The following is a 23534-nucleotide window of genomic DNA, read 5'->3' as shown; positions in this document are numbered from 1 at the left end:
AGTGCTGGTATTGGTGGCCTTCTCCGGGGCCCGAAGGGTGAGGTTGTTGCCTTTTTTTCGATCAACATGGAAAAGGAAGCAATAAATTCCCTTGAAATCAAAGCTATTAACCATGGGCTCAATCTTGCTGTCCTGAAAGAATTTGATCAGATTTGGGTGGAATCCGACTCCCTCATGGCAGTCAACATCATCAACAAAACCTGGTTATGTCCTTGGAGATTGATTCCCACTCTTGATAATATTCATTGCTCCCTCTCCAAGTTCAGAAAATGGAAGGTGTCTCACGTTTGGAGGGAAGCTAATGCTGCGGCAGATTTTCTATCTAAAGTAGATTATGTGTGCAAGGGGGATGATATTCCTCTTGACCTCATCCCTCCCCCGCTTGCCGATATCATTTTTAATGATGCATCAGGTTGTTTGTTCTCCCGATTATAATTCCTATGCTTTAGGCCTTTTGTATTGGGAGTGTGTTCCCTTTTGGCTGCTTTTTAAGCCCCCCTAGTTGTTCTTCTTTTTTATTTAATGATATCTGGTCGGGGTATTGCCTAACCCCAATTTACCTACCAAAAAAAAAAAAAAGAGGCTAGTTTATAGCAAAAGACACCAGAGTGATAAAATGGAAGGGCATTCAAGGCAATAGGAAACTAGGATCTCCTCGTTCTCGTAACCATGACAAGACTTTGCCTTTACCTTTTTTTTTTTTTTTTTTTTTTTTTTTTTTTTTTGTAACTTTACTCTTCATCATGTAACCACAGGATAAGCTTTGATCTCATATGTTGCTGCAATTCCCACCGGCTAAATCTCTTCCATGAGCAAAAGAGAAGAAACACATGGAAATCCATGGGCTTGCAAGGTATCAGTCCGTAAGTTGGATCGGATCTGGTAGCAAGCAGATCACCAAGCAGCCGGAAATAGGCGCCTGAAATGTCTTCCATGGAAATGATTTCGGGCCGGTTGAAGACGAATCCTCCACCATTCAAGCGAGGAGCGTAAGTATGCCTTTTCAAATTGATATTGAGTTGCAGAGATACAAAAATGGTGTTGTTTGAGCGGCAATGGGGCTTGAGCAAGGGCGTGGCTCTGTGGATGGCTACTCCCCCATCGTTCACGCCCCCTTCACAACAGTTTTGATGAGGTTATTAGGGAGAAGCAATAGGTGTTTGTCATTGGGTCTACAAGAGACATGGAGATATTTGGTAAGCATAGAGATGCTGGTTAGAGTTGGAGCGGTAGCAGGGATGGCTGGAGGCCCGGCGGACGGAATTGATAGGGTTGTGTTCAGGCCCAAGTCAGGTGCTTTTTTTTTTTTGATGGGTAAGCAGGGCAACCAGAATTCATAAAATGGCAAAAAGTAAACTAAGGGGGCTCGAAAGCCAACAATTTTAGGGGGGCAATCCAAGAACGACCCCTAACAAGAAAAACCCAAAAAATACAACATGAAAATATAGCCCCTAACAAGAAAAACCCAAAAAATACAACATGAAAATATAGCCGAGCATCCAAAGTAAACTATCCCTAAAGCCAGGGGTGATGTCCACAAGAATAATCAGCAGCCACAGGAATGGGGCACTACTCAGAAAAGCAGAGCAGCAGCTAGACCGATCCGAAATGAAGAAACCAACATTCCGAGCAGCTAACTTAAAATCGAATATAAGACTTCCCATCAGTAACATCAATAGAAAAAGGATTACACACGAGCATACAAAGTTCCCCCCTATCTTCCTCAAGAAAGGACAGAAGGGGAGGAGGGCAATCCACAGAGGACATGAGGAACCTTTACAGGGGCAATCGACTTTAGATAGAAAATCTGCGGCCCTATTTACTTCACGCCAGATGAGGGATAATTTCCAAGAAGATAGTGAGGTTAGGACTTTTTTGATAAATTCAATAGTTTGAATTTTGCGCCAAGAGCAGGTTGAATTTCCTAAAATCATATTCTCAGCATTTTTTGAGTCTGTTTCAATCCAGAGGTGCTGGATCTCTTGGGAGGAAGCAATTTTGAGGCCATGAGCTATAGCTTAGAGTTCAAGGTCATTGATGGAGCAGGCTTTCATGTCTAGCGAGTATAGGATTGAGGGGATACCTCTACAATCCCGAAAAATCCCCCCTATTGAAGCTCTGTCTTCTGAGATGGATGCGTCTGTATTCAGTTTAACTGAGTTTTCCTTGAGGAGGAACCTAGCTACAAGTTTGAATAGGCTCCTCTTTATGAAACAGAGGGATATTCAGGTTCATTGCAATTTGATTGTTTCTATCAGATTCAATGTCATTGAGTTTCAGATTAAGCATTCTGACTTTGATAAGGGAGAGGATATGCCTGAGTATAATCTGCTTGTGCGTCTTTCTTTTCTCAAAAATTCTTGTATTGTGTTCCAGCCAGATGCAATAGATGGTAGCAGAAAATGCAACTTTCATTACTATTGCAGATTGCCCCCTTCCTCTATGAGTGCATCTAACCCATTCCTCCTCAGCCAGAAGAGTGCTGGCAAAGTCGGGTGCTTTGATACCATGTAAAATAGAGATTTTATATTAATCTGTGTTAATTACAATTAACAATAACTAGTGCTTAAATAAGCACTTGGAGATAAACATGAGAGATAAAGACAAGAAGATCATCCTAATCTAAACAAACTTCCCTAATCTGCCACATCCTAATCTAAACCAACTTCCATTGAAATCATAAACGGTCAGATCTTATCATGATATGATTTGACAAATCTTAACACTTTTGAGATAATCTCATTAATCATCAAGTCGATCCTATCTTGGTGAATCCCAACTTCTATCACATAATATGTTTCACCAAGATAACCAACAATATGATATCAGAGGAATTCAACACTGTTAGCCAAAAATTTTCCTCAAGCCTAATACCTATGTTTGCTTGGCTTCAAAACAACATGTCCAATTTACCACCATCAAGTAATATGTAACACAAGGACTATGAACTTTTTCTCATTGACCTTAAAATATATTATTACTCTACAACAATTTCTTTAAACTAACAAATAAATAGCACTTGATGAAACTTTAAAGCCTGCTTCCAACCATAAATAGAATTGAGTCTATAAATCATAATTTCTTTGCCTTTAGCCTTAAACTTTCGGGCTGTATTAATATAGAAACAACCAGCTCTAGCTGAGGACCCATTGTCATGCATACAGACTATTGCCCTTGACCAATACAAATCCGATCTATTGCCCTTGGTCCTATTTTTGTCCAATGATTTTAAATCTTTGACCAAACATGTCCTAGATGCCCTCTAGGACATGTTTGGCGACCATGTATGAAAAATTATTCCATGGAAGGTTAATGAGCCAGTCCTAATAGATGGATAGATGGGGAGAGATACGAGAGATTGGGAATGAGGGGAGCATGAAAAGGCCGTGAAATACATGAAAAAAAATAATCTATTTTTTGAAGTAGTGTATGTGCTTTCACTATTTCAAAATTGGGCCAGTAAAGATTCCATGAAATAATTTCTCATGCTCACCAACTACGCCCTTAATACCCCAAGCAATATGTCTCCTGTGCACATAGGCTTTTTCATTTTGGATTTTGAGAATCAATTTTGAGTCCAACGGATTACTGGACTCAAAATTAAATGCAATTTTTAGCGGGAAGCGATGTATTCTCCAGCTGTTCTTTCCTGGGCTAGCCACCTGATGGGGACAAAAATGACCACCCAATCGCAAGATGACACACGGCAAGGGGTAAATGTGTAATCTTACTCCATAAAGAAGGTTCCAGACCAAATCCTGGCCCACATACTGGTTGACATCTGTCCGAGGGTATCAGGGTAATCTTATACCTAATACGCTCTTAGTCTCCAACTATAAATAGCCTGCTAAGGCACAAAGGTAAGCATTCGATTCCACAAATTTATTATTCACAGTGCACTTTTTACCTATTGCTGGTCATTGATTTTAGCATCGGAGGACCTTCCTGGAGCACCAACTCCGGGTCGGTCTTCTCACCATTTGTTCAGGTGCGCAGCAAATCCTAGCTCTTCCGAAGCCACCTTACCAGATCACCGATTTTGGCCGCAACACCCCCTATAGTGTATTTATGACCATAGCTAGCCAAACTCTGTTTTAAATTGTGTTCCTCTTTTTTTTTCTTTTTTTGAAAAAACTAGTTTTATTGGTTCGCTGTTCAATACTTCGTTTAAACACTTTGCATTTTCTTTGAGGAAAATGTTTTAAACACTTTGCATTTCCTTTTTTAAACACTTATGAAGACCCCTATAGTGTATATGACCATAGCTAGCAAAACTCTGTTAAAACTTTTACCGTAAAAAAAACTCCATTTTCTTGAGGAAAACGATTTAAACACGTTTTAAACACTTAACCTTTCCTTTTGTTTTTTTACTACGTTTTCTAGTCCCATGTTTTGGCCGAGTCACGTTTTGCCAACCATGTTTGTGACTGCCTTCATACACTACAATAATTGCCTTTGTGAGTCTAATAATCAGTTTTGGACTCAAAAATCGATTCTCAAAATCCAAATCCAACCGGGCCTTAATCATGTTTGTTTTCACCCTGATTGTTATAATTCCAGTGGGAAGTCTAACATTAAGGCAAACACTACCCGACAAGAACAGCGATTATATTTTTACGAAGATGGGGTAATGATGAAGTCGTACCCCCTGTACAATAATTCGCATCACTGTTAACGAAGATGGTTAGATGGTGACGCGGCCAAACCAAGTCTGCCACAATTCACTTTATAAGTGGGGCGAATTATCCTACAGAGAGTGCGAATTTATCATAGCTCAAAGATGGAGTGATTTACTTGGGTGGAAGCGCCTAAATTTAGCCCCTTAAAAAAGATATATCTCAATTTATAACCCCAAACTGAAGGCCACATAATCTATTCTACGTTGCCTTTCGGCCTTTCCTCTATCGAAAACGAGAAACACGAACAAAGAAAAAAAAAAAAAAAACCTACCTACCAAGAAAAAGCCCTAATTCAGCCCTAATTCAGCCCTAATTATAACAAAATCCAGGCTTTTCCACACCATAAGGAATTCCAGATCTTCTCTCGCTTCTCTCTGTATCCTAAAATCCAGGTAATTTGCCATCTCCTATCCTCTTTAGGGTTTCTGTAAAAGGTAGGAGAATTTCATCTAATGGTCAAAGATCCTTTTTGTGTGTGTGTGTGTGTGTGTGTGTGGTTTTTATAATCTCGATCGGCTTTTAATTTTTTGTTCTGCAAATGGAAAGGATCTTGAAAATTGAATTGTGAAATTATGTTTTCAATCTAGGTATTTCTTCTGTACTTGATGAGAAAAAATCGATCGTGCAATTAGGTTTTCAATCTTGTTTTTATTCTACCTTAAACGGTGACACGAAAAAGAATTCTTTATCTTCTCTCTGTATCCCTAAATTCAAGTAGTTTTCCATCTCCTTTCCTCTCTAGGGTTTCTAAAAAGGTAGGAGAATTTCATCTGATGGTCAAGGATCTTTTTTTTAATTTTGTGTTCTGCTAATGGAAAGGATCTTGAAAAGAGGAATTATAAAACTATATTTTCATAATAAGGTTTTTTTTTCCCTTTCGTGCTTGCCGAGAAGAATCGATCTTGGAATTAGGTTTTCAATCTTGTTTTTATTCTTCTGTACTTGCTGGAAAGAATCGATCGTGGAATTAAGTTTTTAGTCTAGTTTTTTTTTTCCTAGCTTGATGCCAAGAATCAATTTTTCCAGCTAGAGATTTTAAATTTGTAAGAGGAGGTTTAGGCATCTCTAGGTCGGATCTAGACTTTCACTTTGTTCTTCTTTGATTGGAGACTAATGAAATCTATGTGGGGATCCTTTTCGTTATTTCTTTCTCTTGTCTGCGTAAATTTGAAATCTTTAATTCACGTAATTCGAATCAAATTTGAGATCTCTCTGGGCCCTTCTCTTGTTGGGTTATTTTCCTATCTCCTGTTTGATTCGATATTCTCTAACGTGGAAATTCTTGATTTTTGGATTTCAAGCAGGCAGGTGCAAATCTGATAACGTCTTGTTGTTGGCTTTTTATCGTTTTCATTTTGTTTGATTTTCTACTGTTTGCATTTCACGGTTTTCTTCTTTATATTCTTGTTCGCTTGTTCCTGCTTGAGTAAAATCATTATCCTGTTAAAAGGAATTTTTGGATTGCCCTGTGAATTTTGAAGCCTTTTTTTTTTTTTTTAAGGTTTTCAGAACCATGTCCTTTCCCGGAACACGCCGTGTGCATACACAGGGGGGTATTCGTCGCAGCAATTTTAATAGAAACAACAACAACAACAACATCAATTATCGTGATTTCACGGGGAAGTTTCGGGAGCGCCATTATAATATTAGTACTACCCAGGCAGATACAGCTCCTTCTTTCAAGAGGAGAAAATCCTCCGCTTCTATGTGGGAAGATAGTAGTATGCAGTATCGGAAGATGAACGTGATTAGTAATGCCCCATCCACCAGCAATAGTTCGTATCCCATTCCAGCAAAACTCGACATGAATATGTATAACTTTCCGAACTATAAACAGGAGCAATTGAAATTCGAGAATGATATGTCCTTTATGTCAAGGGATGAGATTGAGAGGTGCTCCCCATCAAGGAAGGATGGTATAGATTTTCTCCGAGAAACACATCTTCGGTACTCTTACTGTGCCTTCCTTCAGAATATTGGAACACGGCTTGAACTGTAAGCACTTGTTCTTGCATACTCATATGTATGTTTATTTTTCTATCTATAATGGCAAACAGTATTTCTACTAATAGAGCGTAACATGTTTTCTAATGAGTGACTTTTCATGATATTTAGCATTGATTTGAAAAGAATTGTCTGTGTTGCATTTTATTTATCTGATTCTTTGCAAGTTTCTTCTTAACTTGTATTACATTGGAAACTCAATGAGATAAATATGCAACTTGTGGCTTTATAATTATCTCTTTCCTATTAAATTGTTTGATATATTCAATGAGATGCTTTTTTGTTGAATTTTCCAGGCCACAGACTACAATTGGTACTGCAATGGTTCTTTGCCACCGCTTTTTCGTACGCCAATCTCATGCTTGCCATGATAGATTTGTAAGTTCGTAAGCCCTAATGTCTGGTGTTTTTCTATGCTCTGGTATTTGATTGAAATTCTATCTCTATTTTCCTTGCCATGCACCTTTTGCTTGTCAAAAGGTTTACTGTTGCAGTTATCTTATCTATTTATACATGAATCTGGTTGTAATCTTATTAATGGCTAGCGGCTGTTCCTTCGTTTATGAATAATTAATCATATAGATCAGTTGCCTTTGTTTGATTCCATTGTTATTTTAGATTCATAAATGTCTCTTTCATTTTTAAGGGATAAAATGTGGCTATTTTTATTTTCTAGATTACAAGGCTTTCCTATTGCTTCCCCTGTACAGTATGACTGTGGGAGCTTAGACTGTTATTTATTCTTCATTTTTACATAATGTAACTTTCTACCTTTTGTTTTCTTTTGCCTTGTAGTTGAAATAGTTCTTCTTTAATACAAATATGCTTTCTACCCTTGGCCGACAATGATGATTTTGTTGTTTTTAGAGTCCAATAGGGCCCTATCGCTGGGTACAACTTGGGTTGGGTTCAACCCGAACCCGTCGGGTCAACCTGAAAAAATCACAGGTTGGGTTGGTTTTGAGTCGGTCGGGGCCGGGTTCGGGTTGAGGAAGTTGAATCGAGTTGGGTTCGGGTTGAGGTTGAGGTGTCGGGTTGACCCGACCTGCATCAAAACCCGACATTTTAAAACAAAATTAACCATTTTTCTGTTTTGTTTTTTAGAACATAAAAACCTAAAGGGGAAAGATATCACCATAACCGGGTCAACCTGACCCAACCTGACTCAACCAAACCCGAATTGGGAAATCAGGCTGGGTTCGGGTTGAGATATTAATTTTTCGGGCTGGGTCAGGTTAGCCTTCTTCGGGTTGAGAGTGGGGTCGGGTTGAGGGTTTAGAGTTTCGGGTTGGGTTTGGTTGGCTTCAACCCGACCCGAGTTGCATCCCTAGCCCTACCAAAATGGCTTTGAAATCAACTGATGCATCTGAATAACTATTTCTTCATTTGTTTTGTGCGCTGTAGTCTTTGTTATGAACTTGGTGCAGTGCTATTAGTGCCATCCTTTTGCCACATCTTCTGCTGATTATTGGCATTTTCCTCTTATTCTACCGTTTGGTTTCCTTATTCAGTTAAAGCTCTTCTGAAGTTGGATTCTTGCTCTGATATATGGCTTCATCCTTCCCCACTCTAGTTTGGTGAACTTTTGGTTTGAATGCTGTAATTTTTTATTTTCTTGTATTCTTTCTTCTTCTTGATAAATCCTTATACCATTCATTCAAGAGAAAAAAACATATATTGATTGAAATAACCTTGTCCTTACAGTGGTTTCTATAAGGTTTTATTCCCCTCCACAAAAGCCTGTGATTAGTTGACTACTATCTCGTACAATTTTTGTTATCAAAAGAACAGTGGTATCTTCTTATGTTTGTGCATTCCATATTACTTTTTCATCCATTACGCTCTTTAGCCTTGACATGTGCTCTTATTGTTCTAGATTATTGATTTAATTGTGACCTTTCAGTTTCATATAAATTTCTTCTAACTGATCCATCTTTGTATGCAGTTGATTGCAACAGCAGCTCTGTTTCTTGCAGCAAAGTCTGAGGAAACACCACGCCCTTTGAACTCTGTAATCAAAGCATCCTATGAAATTGGTCATAAGCAAGATCTTGCTTTCTTTCCCTATTTCCTCCCTGTGGTAAGCATCTTTAAACATTATTGCATTTGTGCCATGCCTATGGAATTATGATTCAAAAATCATATCTTATGACCAAAGAAGTGGATAAGGACATAGTGTGCATATATTCCAACATGACCAGATTCCGGCTATATGCATGAATTGTACTAAACCAATATAGTGTAATGTAAAACCTTTTCAGCAACAAATAGAAACTGAAAATCATTATGGGAAATATGAGGTGTGCGAAAAGTATTAAAGAAAAGTAATGTAAAACCTTAAAATAAAGAGTAACATTAGTAGCTTGCTAGCTCTGTCCAAGTCATGAATTGTACTGAACCAATATGATGTAATGTTCAACCTTTTTAGCAACAAATAGAAACTGTAAGTCATTATGGAAAATATGAAGTGTGTGAAATGTATTAAAGAAAAGTAGTACCCTCCTAAAATAAAGAGTAACTTTAGTAGCTTCCTAGCTCTGCCCAAGTCACTTTTGGCAATCATTAATATCTGAGAGATGTCTTGACCTGGGCATGCCTTCAGATACTGAAGGTCCTTGCTATGAACAAAGACACTTCTGGATTCATTTTATTATGCTTTCGTTAGGTGCTTCTTCTGTTTTCATATAGTTGACTTCTGTTAGTTTTCTCTTACCGCTCGTTTCTTTGGAATGCTTTGACTAAACAGTTATATTTATGCACTTATTTTTCCTTGAACAGGACTGGTTTGACCAATATCGTGAACGGGTCATTGAGGCTGAGCAGTTGATACTGACAACTCTAGATTTTGAGCTCAACGTCCAGCATCCATACATTCCTCTTACGTCTGTCCTTAATAAATTGGGGCTTTCAGAAACTGCTTTGGTGAATCTAGCATGGAACGTAGTCAGTGAAGGGTAAGTTTGTCGATTGCATCCTTTTCATGGTTTTTGTAATTTTTTTTATGGATAGTAAGGCCTTGTTGGGATTTTCACCATGATTGTTTATATGACTATGTTGACGTCCTGTTTTTGAAGGTTAGGCGGATTTAGCATTTTTTTCTCCTTTTTGAAATGTTGCTGATAGCATCATCATACATTTGATGCTTTGTGCAGTAACATCATACATGTGATGCTTTGCTTTGTAGCTTCATATATATGATGCTTTGCATCCATTCGGTTTTATGATGTTCCGGCTGCGGATTTGATCACCACAAAGTCCCATCCGGTGCTCATTTCAATTGGGTTAAATCACCACGAAGTTCCATCCATGAGCGGGCTGGACAGGTTTTTTGAGTTGTTCTACATGGAGTAGGAAGTTTCTTGGAGCTATGCAAATTACCTTACTGAAGTCGCATTACTACCCCATCTTGTTGGAATCAAAGATGGGATCTTGGGTCCTACTCCTTTTCGCTTAATGCTTGCCTGGTTGAAGAAACTGAATATGGTGGACAGACTTGGTGGTTGGTGGTCAGAGGGTGGACAGACTTGGTGGATGGTGGTCAGAGGCTAACCCAACTGGGCGTATGGACTCCTGGGTGGTGTAGAAGCTTTGGCTTGTTAGGTCAAAGCTTAAGTCCTGGATAAAGTTACTGCATGGGTCTCCAAGTCAAAGGAAAGCAGAGAGTTTTAGCCAGACTAATATGTTGTATAGAACATAAGAGGAGAGTACATTATGTGAGTATGTTCCAGCTAGAGCAAGGCTGAGGAAGGAATACATATGATCAATATCCCGGACGGAGATAAAATGGATGCAGCGAGCTAGATCTTAGTGACTATAGGAGGGAGATAGGATTACAACGTACTTCCATAGTATTGCTAGTTCTAAGAGAAGGTACTAGTGGATTCAAGGTTTAATGTTTGAAAAAGTTAGATGCGACAATCCCATCATAATTTTTGATGAGATTGTTCGGTTCTATGAGTCTTTATATGCATTAGAGTTATGCCTTAGAGTGCAATTTATTCCCCAGATCAAAGTGGATTAAGACATTGAGCTTGATTCGATCTAAGGTGGGGCTAGGGATGGTCCAAACATTTTGCTTGGATTTTATCCAGGCGTGTTGGGAGCTTTTTCGGCGAATTCTATGCAAAGTTGTCTCGATAAGAACATTGGGCATCGTTTTATCATTTTTATTCCAAAGAGAGTTGATCAGATTCTTATTTTGATTTTACCCCAATTAGCTTAGCCAAAGTTCTTGTTGATAGATTGAGAAATGTGCTTGGTAATATAATCTCCTCGCCACAAAGTGCCTTTATTCATGTGAGACAAGTTATTGATGCAACTCTTATCGCCAATGAATGCTCATATTATTACCATCACAATGAAATTGCTAGGGTTCTTTGCAAAGTGTGCATGAAGAACGCATACTAGTGGAATGTAGTGACTATCTTTTGGGCCTGATGGGTTTTTGATCTAGGTAGCGGAAGTGGATTCACCTCTCTGTTCCATCAGCATGGTTTTGGGTTGCTGATCAACGAATGTGAAAGAGCTTCTTCAAGAGCTCTAAAGGGTATGAGATTCTCAAAATAGTACCAAGGCGTGTGTAGTGGTTATCAATAAGAGAATGCTCACAAGACTTGAAATCTATGGATCTAATGGAATTGATAGGGAAGCAAAGAATGAACCAAGGATTGGAATCGAATATAAAGAGGGAACTGAATAGAAAACAGAACTAATGCCTTAGATCGGATGGAAAAAGTATTTGTTGGAGTCACACCTACAAAACCAAGTGCATCATAGGAGTGGTTTTCCGAGGGTGTCACACCGTAGGAGATCAAGATAGTTTTATTGGAATCTTTCCAACAAGACCCAGGGCATCGTACTCATGGATTTCAAGGCTTCACACCTTGACGTAGGTTATACTAGAATCACATTAGCATTCCCGAGGCATCACACTAACGGAACCCAGGCGTCGCCCCAAGGGGATCAAGGCATCACACCCTGAAGATCAGACATCACATCCACACAAGAGAAGCATTCAAAATCTTCATTCAATCATTTATTCATCCATATATACGGGAAAAGAAAGAGAACATGAAAGTTCTAAAATCCTAAAACAAAAATCTATCGCTTTTGGACTAAAATACCCACTAATGACTTGAAGACTTTCTCCCTGTTTAAAATTTCGTAATACATATGTGGTGCCCATTTAAAACACCCCTAGACTTATGTAACTCAAGTGATCTGAGTGGAAAAAGACCGTACTACACCTTATGACCTAAAGACTCATAAAAGACTCATTTCAAACCCTATAACTAAAATAAAAATCCTGAAAAACTTCTAATGGACTCCACATTAGATTTAGCCCTCCTTTTTAATCTTCGTGAAGCATGGTCCCCATCAGTGGGTTGTTAGATGTTGTAGGATATTCTTTGACAGAGAAGTGAACCTGCTGGATGAATTTATTTGTAATTTGGAGTCAACCTATGTTGCATTAGTATGGGTAGGAGTGTCGGAATCCGACACGGGTATCGAGTGTCAGATTCGGCAAATCTCAAAAAGAAAAATTGTTGGATTCACCAAAATTTTTAATCAATTCTCAAACTTTTTTTTTGAAATGGTTCAAAGTTTAAGTTTTTACATAAGAATATGTTTATAACAAGTAATAATTTAAAAAAATTTAGTAGGATAAGTAACTATAGTGTCTCGTTTTCATATAAAAACTTATTACTAGGATGGATAAAACTCAAAGCATGTGGTAATTGTAAATTTGTTTTACTAGTACTATAAAACGGATAAAAGAATCTAGTTTGTTATGCATGAATTTATCAAGAAAGTTTAATATTTTTTTGTTTGGTTTGTCAAAGCTTTTTCTTTATGGATATCTTTTATTATATATAATATATCTGATAGTATTTAAGAATTATGATATTAGAGTAATCCAATCAAACCACTTATAAAGCTTCCTTTTTGTCCAATGTTCCATCTGTAGCAGTTCCTAGAAGTTGGCCATGTTTGATACCATCATGGTTTTTTTTAATATTGTTTTGGATGTCTGGAGCAGTGCCCATTTGAAGTTCAATTGTGAGTTTTATATGGTTTTGTTTGAGATTGTCATGATAATTATCCATGTCATGATTTTAATATTTATTTTTTCTTACTTTTTAATTGCTTTCATTTGTGTCATTGTTGCTATTTTTTCCCTCAAGTCTTTTTACTCAGCCTAGTATTTTCTGGTTTGGCATATTGATTTTTTTGGTATGGCATACTAATTGCAGGGTCTTCTCGAGAATAGCATGCCCCCACCTGTATGATATTCTTAGCTGGCGGATTGATATGCTGTTCATGGAAAGTGTTATTTTATCTCTGAGGTTGAACCACTTGTATGTTTGGGATACCATTACCATGAAAATCCAAACCAACTCCTTTTCTTTGAAAGGAGAATAGTTAAAAGAAAAAAATGAAAAGAAAAAGAAAAAGAAAAAGAAAAACCCAATTTGCCGACACCAGAGAAGAGTAGTTAGAGATTTGCGAAGCAAACGAGCCTGAAAGCTCTTCTCTTAGCCCTCTCCTGGTTATTAAAAATAGCTGCCAAACCCCCTTTTTTTTTATAGGTAACTTGGGATTGAACCTCAGACCTCCAAGTCGAAGAAAAAAGCCTTGACCATTGAGCTAGAGGCTCAATACCAATAGCTGCCAAACCTTCCAGAACCAGAACCACTTTTGTTGCGTATATATATTTTACAATTTTTTTAGCTTTGAGAACTTTCTTTTTATTCTTAGAAGTTTATATTTCTTTTATTTATGGTTTCAAGAAAACTATTTTTCAACAAGCTTTTTTTTCTTTTTTTTTATGCTTTCACTTGTGTCAATTTTGTTATTTTTCCCTCAAGACTTATATAGTCCTTTCTGGTTTGGCATATTGAGTTTTTGGTATGGCATGTTAATTGTGGGGTCTTCTCGAGAATAACGTGCCCACCTGTACTATATTCCTAGCTGGTGGGTTGGTATGCTGTTCATGAAGTGTTATTTTATCTCTGAGCTTGAACCACTAGTATGTTTGGGATACCATTATCATGAAAATCTAAACCAACTCGTGCTCATTGAAATAGCTGCCAAGCCTTACAGAACCTATATCTTTTACAATTTTTTATAGCTCTGAAAACTTTTTTTACTCTCAGAATTTTATTTTTCTTTTATTTATTGTTTCAAGAAAATTATTTTGCCACATGCTTTTTGGTTTTCTGATAATCTGATTGTATTCAGAATGTGGGTTATATTTTCCTGCCTTTCCAGATTTTCTCTTTGTGTAGGCTTTTCAATATGTTTAGATATTTTTTTCTTCTATAATATTTCTTCATCCTAAGACCTTTGTTTAATATGTCTTACCATAACAGATCAACAGAATCACTGTTTCACTTTTCAAATACCTTGCTTCCATTCCAAACAGTACTATCGTACTTGGGCAATGCGGGTCTCTTATATTGCCCTTCCATTATTTTTGTGTGCGGTTACTCCCAAACTTCTGATACATTTAGATCATTGGTGTCAGTAAAATGTCTCTGTCCTCTAGTTTACCACTTTACTCTCATTCCAAACTTTTTTGGTATTCTGATTGTACTTCAGCAATGCAGGCTTTCTGTCTCTCTTGTGTTGGATTGTCCCATTCTTCCAATATATCTCAATATTTCTGTTGGTCATATGTTCGGCAGTGGCTAGATTAAGGTTGTGTGAATGGTTGGCTCTAACAGACTACCTTGTCTCTTGGCCTTGCGACTTCTCAATTTCCTTCAATCCTGGTTCTGTCTAGCTTGGATTTACCAACATTAGACACGAAACAAAAGCATATCCTTCTACTTTTTCTTTCATGTAAAAGATAAATGAAATGCATGTAGACATATGCATACAGATAGCATGCATGTGGGTACCCTGTTATTCAATATTAAATACTTAAGTTGTGAAGTTGTCAACCTTAAATCTCATAAAATCTGTTAACCTGAACCTCTTAAAGTCTGGTTCAGAATGTTGTACCGCCATTGTTTTCCTTTTCCAATGCCTTGCTTCGATTCCAATCATTATGGTTGTACTTGGGCAATCCAGGCTCTCTTTTATTGCCCTTCCAATATTTTTGTGTTGGATCCTCCGAAGCTGCTGATACATTTAGATCATTTCCGTTTGTAAAATGTCTCTGTCCTTTAGCTTACTCTCATTCCAAAAGTAATTGGTATTCTTATTGTACTTCAGCAATGCGTCTCTCTCTCTCTCTCTCTCTCTCTCTCTCTCTCTCTCTCTCTCTCTCTCTCTCTCTCTCTTGTGTTGGATTGTCCCACTCTTCCAATATATTTCGATATTTCTATTGGTCATATGTTGCGGCAGTGTCCGTGTAAATGATTGACCTTACTGACTACTGTATCTCTTTTCCGTGCTACCTCTCATGTTTCCTTTAATCCTGCTTCTGTCTAGCTTGGATTTACCAACATTAGACATGGACAAAAGCACATCCTTTGACTTTCTCTTTCATGTAAAAGCTAAATGCATAGTAGCTGGAAACTTCTTGGGCGGGTGGGAAACTCATTTACCTTGAAACGTGTTTCGGAAACGTTTCTGAAACATGATAGAAAAAATTGGGGAAACATTTCCGAAACATTTCCAAAATGCATGGGAAACAATGGGAAACATATGAGAGAGTTATGTGTAACATGTGTGAAACCTTGAGAAACGTATGGAAAACTCATAGAAAACTTGTGTGAAATGTGTGGGAAACATGTGTGAAACTTATGAAAATTGTTTTGAAAAAAACACACCAAAAAATTGTGGAATAGATATTAAAATGGAAAATAATAGCATATATTGTAATAAAAAATAAAAAAAAGAAATATTCAAATAGAAATTTGAAATTTACAACACCTTATATTTCGTGTTTTTCTTGTGTTTTATGTGTTTTCATTTCTCTCTATCGTTTCTAAAAAGTTTCTAATGCGTTTCCTAAGACGTTTCTTAATGTGTTTTTCATGCGATTTCCTATCGTTTTCCTGTTTCTCGTTTCCCCTATATTTTTTCTCTGTGTTTCCCATTTCCGTTCCACGTTTCGCTTCCCGAATTCGTTTCCCACCCTAGTAACATTGGCTAAATGAATGCATGCATACAGATAGCATGCATGTTTTTACCCAGTTATTCAAAATTAAATACTTAAGCTGTGAAGTTGTTAACCCTAAATCACATAAAATCTTTTAACTTGAATCTCTTAAAATCTGTAATTCTCGAGTGTAAACTCATGTTAAAATTTCAGGCCTACTTGGCCTTGGCTGAACATAACCCTACATGTGCATGTACACTGCATAAATGTATTATTTAAATAGGTCATATTATTTAGTTATTCTTTGCCAATTAATTTAAACATGTTTTTTTAGTTGCTTAATCCTAAAAGTCAGGCCTAAAGCTCAATTTGGCTGACCTTAAATGCATAAGAAGTAGGAACAAAGCCTTGCTTGCATACAAATAGATATGAGAGATACCTCTGTAAGGTCCTGCATTTGGCATGGCCCTGGAACACCATACTAATAAGGGAACCAGTCGCTAAGGGCATGTTTAGCAACCATGAAAAAAATAATGGAATCCCTATTTACCAAGCTTGTCAGAGGAGCAGAGATGGCTATTAATGAGAGAGAGAGAGAGAGAGAGAGAGCGTGGTTAGTGAAGAGAGCATGGGATGGGGCTCGAAAACAGAGAATAAAGTTCCCTGTTTAGAATAGATTTTTCTTTTATCCTTCTCTCCATTTCCATCTTATGCGCTCCTCATCACCCCTTCAAATCTCTGTCTCTCTCTCTCTCTCTCTCTCTCTCTCTAGGTAAACAGGGATTTCATGATTGTTTTTTCGCGGTTTCATATCTACTTTTGCAGTTAATGTATATCATGTATGTATAATACATGAAAGCATGCTATGTGCACTGTTGCACATGTACTTCAGTTGGACTTGTGTTTCCATATGAATATGTATCAAGTAATGTTTCCATATTGATATGTATCAGTACTTGAATACTTTTTGTACTTTGTAAACATTCCAACATAACTAAGGGGCCGTTTGGATATGCTGATTTTAGAATCTTGGATTTCCTCAAAATCCTGGATGGGAGATGAGAGAAGGATACCAGCTGTCGTTTTCTGATTTCTCGCTCTTCTTTCCGCCAGCAGGAGTGTAGGAGATCATCCCATGTTTCCAGGTTTTAGAAATCACAGGATGGGTTAGATATTTCCAAAACCTGGGTTTCTTACTTAAAATCCAAGATTCTAGAATCCGCGTATCCAAACAGATCTGATTATGGTTTTTTTATTGGAAGGAGTCCCACGCTTTGCTCAAAAAGTTGACTGGGTTTTTTTTCTGAATCTTTTCCTGATGATATTTTCGCATATGTATTGTACCTGCAGAAGAAAAAGTCAAAGACCTATATTTCCATTCCTGAACTTGCATCATTTATCATTATCATGAAAGCTTGAATTCTTGTTTTGCCAAATCATGTCAGTTCATTACAGATGCCATTTAACTTAGTAATCTGTACACGGATATGTAATGAACGCCTATATTATTTGACCTTTTATCAGGAGTTTTTTTTGGTATCAATTAAGTTTGGGAGGAAAATCACTTACATTTTCTATTACATATGTGTAGCTCTATCCCCATATCATGAATTTTCAGTTTTACAAACTGAATCATTTTCATGTAGACACACGTACCCCTAGTAACATATGTCATATACCACACACTGATGTATCCAAATCTTCAATAACATATGTTAAATCCTATTTAATATAAGATATATTAGCATATGATACCCGGATACACAACTGTGGAGGCATAACTTATTGTGTCCGATGCGATATGATATCGATACTCATCATGGATACATCCATTCTTCAACATAAGTATCATGTTTCAGGCATATGTCATTTTCTTCAAATTAACTTTCATGCTTTTTGGTTGTTAGTGTCGGATATTTGCAATTATAATTTTGAGTAAGTGAGACTCTTTTCCTCTTTTAAATTCATTAGTAATTCTATCTTAGTTAGATCTAGTTAAGTTTTATGATAGTTTATTTATGTCGTGTGTTGTCTCATGATATAGCATACTTGTATTTGTACCCCTGTCCTACATTTTGGAAAATGCCTAGTCATATCACCGTTCCTGTCTCCATGTCGGTATCTGTATCTATATCTGGGATATCATAGTATATAGTCACATACCATATGTTATTTTCTATTTAATTTGAGTTTTACCAATATATGAGGCTTTATTATAAAAGGATTTTCTTTTTCTTTTTGTCCCTGGTCATGTTAGCAGAGATTGAATCTCAGCCTCATGGTTATGTAACGAAGCAGGTTGCAACTGAGATATGCATTCGTGCAATCATTTTAAAATATTTACTGAATTGCATTCATTATCATTTTGTTATGCTTTCCTAGTTATGTGGGAAGGTATTCTGTCCATGTTAGATGTGGGAAGTTATTCCTCACGTCCATATCCTTACACCATAGGGCCTGAACCATGAATACTTTTTGGCCAGTTTACTCACATATCCCTACTTATCCACCTGTACTCAACGTTATATTGCCGCATGGATATGTACAATAAGTTAGTAAAAGCATCCATGGTGGCATGGTTTGCATGATGATACGGGATGTGTAGAGTTAATTTTTTTATGATGCCACGTCAAAGAGAAGATAAAAGCATGCATTGGGGATGTCCATAATACATGTTACAAAGTTTTATCACACACCACCCTGATTGAATTGCATATGCCGGAGTGGGAGCAAAATTGGGCTTGCGGGTTGGTGCATTGTTCAGAAAGGCGAAAAATACTGCTCTAGTTTTAGCACTCTTCCAGCGTTTCTTCGGATGGTTCTTGGTGGGTAGCTGCTTTTGCTAGTTGGTAAGGAAAAAGTTAAAAGAAAAAAAAACGATCCTAGCAATTTGATTTGCTTGCTATTGGAATTTATATTTGGTCTTACATTGTATTGTATTATCTCAATCTGATATTTGTATTGATAGAACTTCCATTTTTTGAGGCATTACCCTATCTTATTTAGTGTTGCTGCAGAAGATTGGTTTTGCTACCCATTTCTTCTGCCAATCTGTTCATTTTCGTGGATTTATATTTCTCAATGCATTTTCCAAAAGGCCCAACATACTGCTATAGTTTTAGTGTTCTTCCAGCGTGTCTGCAGATGATTCTTGGAAAATATTCCTCGTGGGTGGCTGCTTGGCTTGTTGGTAAGAAAAGAATGATTAGAGCTTTGTTTGTTACTATTCAACATTCATTTGATTTTAACTTTGCATTAACTGGAACTGATATGGATTCTGTTGATTTAGCTTAACATGTACCAGATCCAACATTCATTTCGTTTTAGCTTTGTATTTAATTACCGGAACTGATAAGGTTTCTGATTGATTTGCATTATCCTATACTATTCAATGCTGCTTCAAATGGTTGGTTTGGCTATCCATTTGTCTAATCCATCTTAAATTGCTTGATACAATTGTTTCTATGTAATAAATTTTGTATGGAATCTAATTGATGCATTCTATTGCAGGCTTCGGAGCTCACTTTGGCTCCAATTTAAGCCCCGTCATATTGCTGCTGGAGCTGCATTCCTTGCTGCCAAATTCCTCAATCTTGATCTTGCTTCTAATCAAAGTGTGTGGCAAGAGTTCCAGACAACACCAGCTATTCTACAAGGTAATATCTTATATATTGGGGAAAATCCCAAGTCTCTATTGCACATTGAACTGTATTTTTATCATCATCATTGTTATTTAGATCTAATTGCACGTGTAATCCTTCTGAATTGCAGATGTTGTCCAGCAGCTTATGGAGCTCTTTTAGGACACAACTTGGCAAAAGACTTGCCTTCATAAGAATTGTGAGTATAATAGTCAGTTCATTGTTATATTGGATCAAATATATAAATATGGAGTTCAATATCGCACTCCCCATTGTATGACTTTGTTGGATGGGGGGTGTCAGCTGGTTATATACCCATTGATGACCAAAATACTACAGAATAGTACATGTTATCTGGTTTGAATCCCATTTCACGAATTAAGCTTAAAAAAACCGTGGATAACCATTGTCTTGAAAAAATGATATTTGCTTTGTCGGCCCCTCCCTCCTTTAACTCTTTGTGGTAGAGCGGTCCTCAACATTATTCGTTGAGTGAAGATTGGTAAGGGAAATACATGGAGTTTTGCAGATACTATTTGAGGAGGTATTGGACGCAGTAGAGGGGCATGCAATTACATTTCAGTATTTCTTCCAATCTGCTAACAGAGAGGTGGATGTTCTTGCGCATGGAAATTCATTAGCGTTTGACCATCTTCCCATGAGGGGCATGAGGTTTGTTAATTGTTTGTTTTGATTGTAACCATTGACTAACTCGGTTGAGGGGAAGCCTCAACCGAGTTTTTATCTATAAAGATTCTCCCTTAAAAAAATCCTTCTAGTTTTTACTTAGAGAAATCAGTTTAGTCCCATATATATCTGTCCTAATAAAACAAGAAAATGAAAAAGAAGAGGGAAAGAGTCAGAGAGAAACTAATGGGACCATCCTATAATTCGATTGATGAAAAGTACTAGACCTACCTTTTTTCAGTATTTATTGGTTTTACTCATGAGCTTGGTAAAGCCTGAAAGAGTTGGGTTCTCATTTTTTTATTTAAATTGACACATTTCATTAATATTAAAGTAGCATTCGGGACCAGGAGTCCCATCCTGCGTTACAAAATATCAAAGAGTACTGGCACGGGCATACCCGAAACCAGTAAGAAAATACTGTAGAACAGAGCAAAATACAGTTACATATCACTACTTCCTTTCTTCGTTCCATTAGTAAACATTCTTTACAACTTCAATAAGATTCTTTGTACACCATCAAAGGTCCTTTTCAAAAGCTGCACATAATTCTGTTCTCATAACAGAAACTCAAACTGAAACTCTAAAATAGTCGCCATCCTCAAGAAAAATCATAGCAAAGCAAGAGAATCGAGAAAAATTAAGTCTTACTATTGGAAGCAGTGTACTTATGGATATAGACAAATATTTCTCTTTGCTATTTAATCGTAAAAAGCTATCTTGAATGATCATTAATCCAATAAACCAACTCTCGAAAGTTTCCCCGAGCTTACAACTAACATCGTCCAGACTATCTTCAAGAAACTTCACCACCATCTTCAGGCAATTAAACTAAGGATTCAACCCTAAGCGAAAGACACTAAGGTCTCTCAAGCCTGGGGTGTCAGCATCCTGCCGATTGACACATTTACTGCAGTCTTCAAAATATTTGACTCCATTTTCTACTTTCTTATACCTTTTCTCCTTTAATTTATAAATATTTTTCCTTCTTTTTTTTTTTTTTAATTAAAAAAAAGCCTACTTCTGAAGAGCTAGGGAGGGTTACCAACTATCTACGGGGCCGGATGACCCTTCCTTTGGGGTATACTCCCCCAGCCCCCAATTTTTCAACATGCTTTCCCACCTCCGCCCGAACAAGCTTCCCTTTGCTCCTTCAAATCTCTGATCTCCATTGATAAAAACAGTTTCTTAGTAGCTTCTAAATCATCATCGAAACCTATACCAAACACATCACCTATAGCTAACATCTCGTCCAATTAATCGTATGGCAGAGCATCTCAACACCCTCCCCCCGCGAACCATTTTACCTTTCCCTTTATCTTCAACCTCCATTCCCATTCGATTTGGAATCTCCATACTTCCCTATCTAAAGTGTCCCTTGGGTCTTGGGATTCCTCCAAAGAGATCGCTATCAATTTTTCTAACCTTTTTATTTCTTCTGCTTTTTCTTTTTCCCATCGTTGTCGACGAGCTCTTCTCTCCTCTTCCAGAGCCTCCTTAAAGAAAGGGAGTTTGTAAATCTGAACAAAAACGTCTTTCGGATTTACCGACGCTGAGACTTTCTTGAGCTCCTCTATTTGCCAAAGCATCATTCTTAAATTGTTTCCAGAGCCTATTCCAAATCCCCATTGATATTTCTCTTGGGGTGGGACACTACTCAGACGCCATTTTCTCATCATATTCTAGGAATTTGAGATCATCAACTTCAAAAGAGACGGCCTTCCTCTTTCCGAGAGAGCAACCAGAAGCATTCGACATTATATGGGAAAGGGGTTTTATCAAAATACTTCAGTAAAAGCCTGAATTTGGAGGCTAAAAGATTTCTCAATGACAGGCTAGGCTATGTTACTGGGAACAGCCCTGCAGAGGAGGCTGTTTAGAGATTTAGCCGGGTTTTCTCTCATTGTTTTATATTCATTTGGATTCATTAATAGCCAACTGTATTTTCACTCAGCCACCACGGGGACAGTCATGTAAGGTTTTAATGAAGTTCCTTTAAACAAATCTACATCTGTTTTCGTTAATGCCCTGTTTCGATTGCAGGGACCTTTAATTTATGATAATATCTCTTTAAACCAACCACGATAATATCATTTCCTTCTAAATTGTGGAAAGACGAAAAAAAATCATCTTGCAAACCAAACAAGGCTTTTCTGATTTACAGCCATTAAATGTGTAGGCGTGCTGATAACTGGGCAACAAAATAAAGGGGGGTGCACATGATATTTTTCTCTTCTACTTTGTGAAGATTTGATTTTCTAGGGAAGCAAAAACCCATTGTAAGTTTACTTGAAGAAGACCTTGTCCGGGCAAAAAACATATTTCTTAAACCCTGCATAAACATAAGCATAGCTAGAGAGTTTGGATTCCCGAAAATTTAGGGGCTGTTTGGGTACGAGGATTTTTGAATCTAGGTTTTTAGTTTGAAAACAATGTAAAAGAGGGTTCATGATCAAGCAGCTGCATGTTGTCCTGGCAGCGTTTCTTGGATTGTAAGTGAGAAATTTAGGTTTTAAAAATCAAATCTCTCCTGCATCCTGAGATTTCTAAAACCTGAAAATATGGGAGGATCTGCTACTCTCTTGCTGTCGGAAAGAAGGGCGAGAAGTAAAAAATGACGGCTGGTCCGCTTCTTCTCTTGTCTCTTAGCTACAATTTTGAAGAAATCTCGGATTCTAAAATCCGCGTATCCAAACGGCCCCTGTGTGAACTTGATATTTTCCTTGAAAAATTCAGGTAAACTGAAAAAGTACTTGAGGTTTTGTGTCATCTATGGTGCAGCAGTGGATTTGGACAAAAATGAAACCTTGTTCAAAACTTCAAAGTACTTTGGTTACTCAAAAAATGAAAGCTGCACTCATGCCCACAAGGGTCTCTACCAAGGTCCAACCAAAAAAAAAGCCAGCAATTAACAAAGAAAGTATTGCAGTTTACATGGAAGAAAATAGAGAACATTTATACAAGGACTCGACTCACGACCTTTAGCATCATTATATTTTTTGGTAGGTAAGCTGGGATTGAACCCTTAAGAGCATTACTCTTCTCTTTGAATCTAATATTGAATCCCTTGTAAAAGACTTTTTCACTAGGTCCGAATCATCTTCTTCCTCAAACTTGGGCTGAAATGAAGTAATGATACGATATAAACAAGGGCTGCCAATACCAATTCATCAGGCTTGAAGGATAAACAAGGACTTTTTTTTTTCTCTACTGTTTTTACAAAGCCAAAAGCCCCTTGATTAAGAGTCAATGTTACTAGCCCTCATCATATCTGCCAAGGTTTTTTTCCCGGCGAGTAGGGAACAACTCGAAGCCTAAACCATAGCGATGGCGATGGCTCCACAGGGAGCCCATTAATTCTTGTGTTTAATTTTGAGGTTTCAGTATAAAACATCAATCTGGTTTCTTCTCAACATTCAGAAATAACCAAAATTTAGCTCAAGTGAAAAACCAATCTATCAAAAAAACTGA

The 23534-nt window shown here is 37.3% G+C and overlaps 1 protein-coding gene across 3 annotated transcripts; it reads left to right on the top strand.

Moving 5' to 3' along the window:
• Positions 1-4883: 4883 nt before the first annotated feature.
• On the top strand, positions 4884-20323 carry LOC143852205 (cyclin-T1-4-like). 3 transcript variants are annotated; one of them, XM_077361584.1, is made up of 9 exons: positions 4884-5071; positions 6181-6674; positions 6980-7061; positions 8629-8763; positions 9462-9637; positions 12938-13030; positions 19246-19391; positions 19507-19575; positions 19906-20323. In XM_077361584.1, the coding sequence occupies exons 2-8, from the start codon at positions 6193-6195 to the stop codon at positions 19536-19538; spliced, it is 1146 nt and encodes a 381-aa protein (XP_077217699.1). In that variant the 5' UTR covers positions 4884-5071; positions 6181-6192; the 3' UTR covers positions 19539-19575; positions 19906-20323. The 3 variants fall into 3 exon arrangements, 2 of the variants coding, with proteins under 2 accessions (XP_077217699.1, XP_077217700.1); XR_013236739.1 differs by having other exon boundaries at positions 4887-5071; positions 12938-13008; positions 19247-19391; positions 19507-19908; XM_077361585.1 differs by lacking the exon at positions 12938-13030 and having other exon boundaries at positions 4890-5071; positions 19507-19908.
• Positions 20324-23534: the final 3211 nt, after the last annotated feature.

The sequence above is a fragment of the Tasmannia lanceolata genome, unplaced genomic scaffold (assembly GCF_043159265.1).
Source record: "Tasmannia lanceolata isolate RefF3 unplaced genomic scaffold, GAP_Taslan_0.1 ptg000019l, whole genome shotgun sequence".
In the NCBI taxonomy this organism is placed as follows: domain Eukaryota; kingdom Viridiplantae; phylum Streptophyta; class Magnoliopsida; order Canellales; family Winteraceae; genus Tasmannia; species Tasmannia lanceolata.
This window is presented reverse-complemented; position numbering and strand designations above follow the sequence as displayed.